Source organism: Lepus europaeus, chromosome 19 (genome assembly GCF_033115175.1).
Source record: "Lepus europaeus isolate LE1 chromosome 19, mLepTim1.pri, whole genome shotgun sequence".
NCBI lineage: Eukaryota > Metazoa > Chordata > Mammalia > Lagomorpha > Leporidae > Lepus > Lepus europaeus.
This window is the reverse complement of record NC_084845.1, coordinates 5,637,361-5,644,289: the sequence shown is the minus strand read 5'-3', so window position 1 is coordinate 5,644,289 and position 6,929 is coordinate 5,637,361. Positions and strand designations below refer to the sequence as shown.

The following is a 6,929-nucleotide window of genomic DNA, read 5'->3' as shown; positions in this document are numbered from 1 at the left end:
CTGCCCTGGCGCATTGGCCTTTTTACTCATAGCGACTCCCTCCGCTTCACTTTTAAATTATGCTCTGGATTCTTCTGCATCACCCCCTGCTGGAGTCAGGATGACGCCCAGTGCACAGTAGGTGCCTAATAATTGGATGCCTGGTGCACAGCAGGTGCCCAATAATTGGATGCCCGGTGCACAGTAGGTTCGCAGTAATAGCTGTGGGTGTGAAAGCAACAAAGACCACGCGATGGCGAGGACAATGGTTTCCTGTGAGTTAGGAACAAGGTGACATAGCGATGCGTGGTGGCCCAGGTCGCAGGGGGCCCAGGGTCAGTTGTGTGGGTGCCTGTGGGGAGGCAGGGGTAAGAAGCCAGGGATCCAAAGTGGAAATAAACCAAATGAGAGAATGGCTTTGCCGGGACTTGAATCCAAGACTATGACTCACCCGGCTCTCCCCACCTGAGGTCTGGCTGGGACACGGGGGACCGCCCATTTCCAGAGAGGTTTCCAGGGAACATGGCACTTCCTGGCCTGGGTCTCAGCAGCTGCAGAGAAGAGGCTGGGAGGCGGCAGCTCCTGTGTTCTCCTCCACCAGAGGCCACCTGGGGTGGGGCAGCAGAGCCTGTGGGCACCTGCCCGCCCCACTGGCACCACGAGAGACCCTCTGCGTGTGCCTTCCTTCCTTCCTTCCTTCCTTCCTTCCTTCCTTCCTTCCTTCCTCTATCTATCTATCTATCTATCTATCTATCTCAAAGTCAGAGTTACAGCAAGAGAGAATTGAGACCTTCATCTGTAGTTCACTCCCTAAATGGCACCAGCAGCCAGGGCTGGGCCAGGCTGAAGCCAGGAGCCAGGAGCTTCTTCCAGGTCCCCTATGTGGGTGCAGGAGCCCAAGCACTATGGCCATCCACTGGTGCTTTCCCAGGCCATAAACTGGGAGCTGGGTTGGAAGTGGAGCAGCCGGGACTTGAACCAGCGCCTATATGGGATGCTGGCACTTGCAGGCTGCAGCTTCACCTGCTGTGCCACAGCGCCGGCCCCTGTGCACACTTCTTGAGTGAAGTAAAGAAGCAATGAAGGAAATTTGCGAGGATTCCATTTTTATTGTGATTCGGTGCAGTTTGAAGACACTGGGAGTTCAGGATGTCATCACACTCTGGGCTCAGCCAGTCGGGGCCCTTGCCCCGTGTCTAAGGGGGTCAGGCAGGTGTGGGGAGAGAGAAACCGAAATAATGCCCTGGGGAAGGGGAGATGGGAGCCTGAGGCCAGGCTCAGGATGCGCAGGGGCTGGGGGCTGGGTCTGAGGGAGGAGGTGGCTGGCATGCAGTCCCGCGAGGCATCACTTGCCCTGCATGGTTTTCTGAATCCAGTTCTGGTATCGGCACAGGTTGGCGTAGACCCCGGGGTAGCCAGGGAGGGCACAGCGCTCCATCCCCCAGGACACCACGCCCTGGAGCCGACCCTCACACACCAGGGGTCCCCCGGAGTCACCCTGAAGGGGAAGACAGATGTCAGAACCCAGAGCTAAGAACAGAGAGGCAGAGATGCAGAAGCAGCCGGGCGGGAACCCGGAGAAGGGTTGCTAGGGTGGGGTTCAGCCCAGCTCCAAGACCCCGACTCCCGCCCTCTCCACTGGGGACCTGGCGGGGGTCACCCAGCCTCTGTTCCTTGGGTCTCAACAGGCACTTCTTCATGTGCTCTCTTGCTAAGAAACTGTGCATCCATATCTCTCTCTCTCTCTTCCCCCCACCAAAACATTGAAGAAACACAGAGAGATGCACTCCCCACATGTTGCAACGCCCAGGGCTGGGCCAGGCCAAAGCCAGGAGCCAGGAGCCAGGAGCCAGGAGCCAGGAGCTCCCTCTGGGTCTCCCACCTGAGTGGGGCAGGGGTACAAATTTTAGAGCGAGCTGTCCCAAGGAAGCTGTAGTCAGGCACAGGGCTGGCACTCAGCCCCAGGCACACCAATGTGGGAAGAGGACCTCTCTATCGACATCTTAAGCACAAGGCCAAATGCCCCCGCTTTGTTTCTTGTCTCCCCATCCCTGTCCCTCTCAGAAACGGAGGGAACCTTCAATTGTCCCAGCCCAGGATTCCAACCAAGTCCCACCCCACACACCCAGCTCTCAGCCTGCTCCTCACCTGACACGAGTCCTTCCCGCCCTGGGGGATCCCTGCACACACCATGCCTGCTGTGATGGCTCCAGAATAGGCCTTCCGGCACTCCTGATCCGACGAAATGTTAACGTTCACACACTGCAGAGAGCTGGGGTACCTGACTGGGGGGAAACTGGGGGTTATAATCGGGGTCTACCTTCCAGCAAGGCCCAGGTTCCCGGGCCCCTTCCCCCTCAGACTCAGGAGCCCAGGCCCCAGCCCTCCTCCCTCAGACCCAGGAGCCCAGGCCCCAGGCCTTCTCTCTCAGACCAAGGGGTCCAGCCCCAGCCCCTCCTCCCTCAGACCCAGGAGTCCAGGTCCCCAGCTCCTCCTCCCTCAGACCCAGGCCCCCAGCCCCTCCCCCATCAGACCCAGCATAGGGCTCCCAGTATCCCCCTCAAGGCTACAGGTGTCCTCACCAATGGGGCTGGATGTGGTCCCCCAGCCCGACACACGGCAGGAGGTCCCTGGGCTGGCGCAGGACTGGGCCAAGGCAATGGGCCTCACTGCCCTCCCGAGGCGGGCTGGCTGCTCCAGCTGCAGCAGCATCACATCATGGTCGTGTGTGCGGGAGCTGTAGCTGGGGTGTGGCACCTGCCGGACCACACGCAGCACCTGCTGGGTGGCCTCCCACTTCCTCAGGTTGTGCTTGCCTAGAGCCACACGCAGGATCCTGGCCCGTGCCCCCCCAGGAGTGATGATGTTGACAGTCTGACCTGGGGTCTGCCCCAACCCTCCCCCAGGGATGAGCTCCCTCAAGTCTAGCCCACTCCCCTGCACTGTGGGCTGAGCATTCTCCCAGCTGCCCTGGGCATTCTCTCCTGCCTCAACTCCACCACCTCCCCATCTTCTCTGGGGCTTGGGGTGGTTGGGAGTTCTTGGCTGGGCTCTAGGTTTCGAGTTCCCAGCAAAGCTCTGGGTTGTAGTTCTGGGCTCTAAGTCAAGCAGACTCAGCAGCTTCATACTGATTATAGCCCATGCTCTGGGTTCGGGGTATTTTAAACTTTTGATTCTGGGTTAGGATCAAAGTTCTAGAGCAAGTCTGGGTCACGACATCATTTCTAGATTCTGGTGTATACCTTTCAATTTCAGGGTGAGATGAGCTTTCTGAGCAGTGAGTGACAACCTGAGGGAGGGATTCTGGATGCCCAGGTGAGCTTCTCTCTAGGTGAGCTCCAGAGAGAGAGGACAGAGACCCAGAGAGAAGGGGACAGAGACCCAGAGAGGGGACAGGGATCTGGAGAGCGAGGGGACAGAGACCCAGAGAGAGAGAGGACAGAGACCCAGAGAGAGAGGACAGAGACCCGGAGAGAGAGGGGACAGAGACCCAGAGAGGGGACCGAGACCCAGAGAGAGATGGGGGACAGAGACCAAGAGAGGGGACAGAGACCCAGAGAGGGGACAGGGATCTGGAGAGAGAGGACAGAGACTCAGAGAGAGGGGACAGAGACCAGAGAGAGAGGGGACAGAGACCTAGAGGGAGAGAGGACAGAGACCTGGGGGAGAGGGGACAAAGACCTGGAGAGGGGACAGAGACCCAGAGAGAGGGGACAGAGACCCAGAGAGGGGGCAGGGATCTGGAGAGAGAGGACAGAGACTCAGAGAGAGGGGACAGAGACCAGAGAGAGAGGAGACAGAGACCAGAGAGAGAGGAGACAGAGACCTAGAGGGAGAGAGGACAGAGACCTGGGGGAGAGGGGACAAAGACCTGGAGAGGGGACAGACCCAGAGAGAGAGTGGGACAGAGACCCAGAGAGAGGGGACAGAGACCCAGAGAGAGGGGACAGAGACCCAGAGAGAGGACAGGGATCTGGAGAGAGAGGGGACAGAGACTCAGAGAATTTGACCTCTTGGCCGGGATCTTGGTTCTCAGACCAGGTTTAAAATCTGGGAGGGACTTTGGACCTTGGTTCTAGGCTGCTCAAACAGGAGCTATGGACTAGACTCTGAATTAAACACTGGATCTAAAATGGGCTCAGTGTCCAGACTCAAATGCTACACTGTATGTTCCAGCTGAACATCGGGTTCCAGCTTTGTGGTTACACTGTGGTCCTCAAACCCGGCTCTCGGTTCTTGGTAATGTCCTGTTTTCCTGAACTCAGACTATGCCCTGAATTCGATCACAGATGGGCAATAGGCTGATCTTAGCTTCGATGCAGAGCCTGGGCTCTGGATGGATCTCTGGGTTGTAAGGAGGAGCATCGAAAAGATCGTGGAAAAATGCAACTAAAGTAAGTGTGCGTTGGTGCAAAAATACTTAAAATCCATGCATAATTTTTTCACGATGCCCATTTTCCACGAACCTTTTGAAGACTCCTTCACCTATTCATTTCTAAATCAGCATGAGCGTCTAAGCTTCTGATTGGCTTTCTTTTCTTTCTTTTTTTTTTTGTTTTTTGTTTTTTGTTTTTTGACAGGCAGAGTGGACAGTGAGAGAGAGAGACAGAGAAAGGTCTTCTTTTTGCCATTGGTTAACCCTCCAATGGCTGCCGCGGCAGGTGCGCTGCAGCCGGCGCACCACGCTGTTCCTACGCCAGGAGCCAGGTGCTTCTCCTGGTCTCCCATGGGGTGCAGGGCCCAAGCACTTGGGCCATCCTCCACTGCACTCCCGGGCCACAGCAGAGAGCTGGCCTGGAAGAGGCCGGGACAGAATCCGGAGCCCTGACCGGGACTAGAACCTAGGCGGAGGATTAGCCTGTTGAGCCACGGCGCTGGCCCTGATTGGCTTTCAGAGTCCAAACAGAACTCATGCACCCAGAGGGACGCCATGTTGGGGCTGCGTCTTTGGTTCTAGACTCTTCTCTACACCTGAGACCAGGGCCCGGCCGCCACACTGGGTTCTGCACTGGGCTCTGGGGCTCTAGACTCTGGAATTCCCCGAATCTGAGAGTTAGGAGGAACACTCACGGGCGGGCACAGTGAGCGGCCGTGATGACCCACTGGGCGGACAGCAGGGCGCCCCCACAGAGGAAGCTCTGCCCAGGTCCTGCCAGCAGCGCTGCCTGCCACGGCTGAGAATTCTGGATGCACGTGTAGCCGCCGATGATCTTGTTCTCGTTGCCTTGGCTTTGTGCCGTGGCTGGGAGTAGAGACGCGTGAGCGTGAGCTGATACACACGTTCTCTCCACCGCCCAAGCCTGCCGGACGGCCAGGGCAGACGAAGCCCCCACCTCTTGGCCTGATCCTTAAAGCAATCATCTGCGGCTGCCCCACACCACGCGGCATGAGCTCCCACGGCTGCCCCAGACATCCAGGAGTTTTCTGGCCTACGCACAAGCCACCTCCATGGCATGTGTTATTTGCCCCGTGGTCGCCTCACCCAGGGCTGGTGATCGACCTATCTATCATGGGCCCCACCATGTGCCACATTTCCCCCAGGACCCTCCCAACACACCCACGGGGCTCCCTGTCCCTTCACCAGTCTTCCCACTCAATATGACCCTCCCCCTCCAACCAGCGTCCATGCCCCACCCCCACCCCCCCTTCACCGTGATGACCAAGTCTCGCCGTGTTTCTTCTCCAGCGGACTGAGAACCTGTGGTCCTCCCTCTGATAGGACCTCACAGCCCCTCCCCACCACTCTCACCAGGACCCTCATGAGTGCCTGTGGTCCCCAAGAACTCTTCCCTAGCTCTTCTCAGAGTCTCCAGGGGACCCCCTTGCCCCGTACCCCACGATTCTCTTACCCACAGCCAAGATGTGAAATGCCGTCAGCAGGAGGAACATCCTGGGGACTGGGCAGAGAGAGAGAAGCAGAGGGAGAGAGAGAAGGAGAGAGAGGGAGAGAGAGAGGGAGGGAGGGAGGGAGGGAGGGAGAAGGCACCTGCAAGAGACTCAGGGGCCCGGGGTGAGAGTGACTCACTCAGAGACCGAGACCCTCAGACCCTCAGACACATGGGGACGGGGACAGAGCAGAGGCCAGCGACAGGGGGGTGGGTCCTGGACCGCCTCAGGCAGTGGCGGGAAGGATGCTGAGCGGCTGAGGTCTCCGTGGGGAGAGGCGCAGGGGTGATGACTCCCAGACACGCGGCAAAGCTTTTATCCCTGCTCTGGGCAGCTGGCCCGCCCCACCCCCCCCCGCCTTTTCCTTTTCCTTTTTTTTTTTTTTTTTTTTTTATTGCTTGTTCTCATTCCAAAACTCCTTGGTCTCAACCCCTCCCTCCACTCTGGCAGGAGAAGCGACCGTAATTGTGCAGGAGAAGCCGCCCAGGGCAGGCTGGGCAGTGGACTTGGTGCCGGGTTGGTGAACGGGGGTGGGGGAGGGGGAGAAGCAGCCGCCCCACAGGCAGGGTCACAGCCGCGCTGGTGGCAGGAGGTGAGGTGAGCAGACACGGAACTGGACAGGGGACGGAGGAGGAGGACAGCATGGGCAGGGACAGCATGGAGAAGACACAGGGGATGGGACACAGGTGAAGGGTGGGGACAGGTGAAGGTGACAAAGCCAGGAGGGCTGGGGAGGTGGGTGGGGCAGAGAGCAGGATAGAGCTGGGTAGGGGGCAGGCCTTTCCCGCTGCTATTGTCACTTTGGGGTCCTCTGTCCTGGGAGGTGGAGAGGGAGGGGCTCCAGAGGGGAGGGGAGAGTGGGGGCCAGAACTGGTAATGCCCAGCTTGGGCTCTGCAGGGGAGTGAGGGAAAGTGGGGGCACAGAGACAGTGAGAGATGGAGACCCAGAGAGAGAGGGGGACGGAGACCGGGGCGGGGGGGACAGAGACCCAGAGAGAGAGGGAACAGAGACCCAGAGAGAGGGGACAGAGACCTAGAGAGAGAGGAGACAGAGACCCAGAGAG

The 6,929-nt window shown here is 58.8% G+C and overlaps 1 protein-coding gene across 1 annotated transcript; it reads right to left on the bottom strand.

Annotated features, from left to right (window-relative positions):
- Window positions 1-1,324: 1,324 nt before the first annotated feature.
- KLK14 (kallikrein related peptidase 14) lies at window positions 1,325-5,868 on the bottom strand. The gene is made up of 5 exons (XM_062177203.1): window positions 5,829-5,868; window positions 5,050-5,221; window positions 2,562-2,815; window positions 2,128-2,264; window positions 1,325-1,477 (listed from the first exon to the last, which is right to left on the bottom strand). Exons 1-5 carry the CDS (start codon window positions 5,866-5,868, stop codon window positions 1,325-1,327), a joined length of 756 nt encoding a protein of 251 aa, XP_062033187.1.
- Between the last annotated feature and the right edge of the window lie 1,061 nt (window positions 5,869-6,929).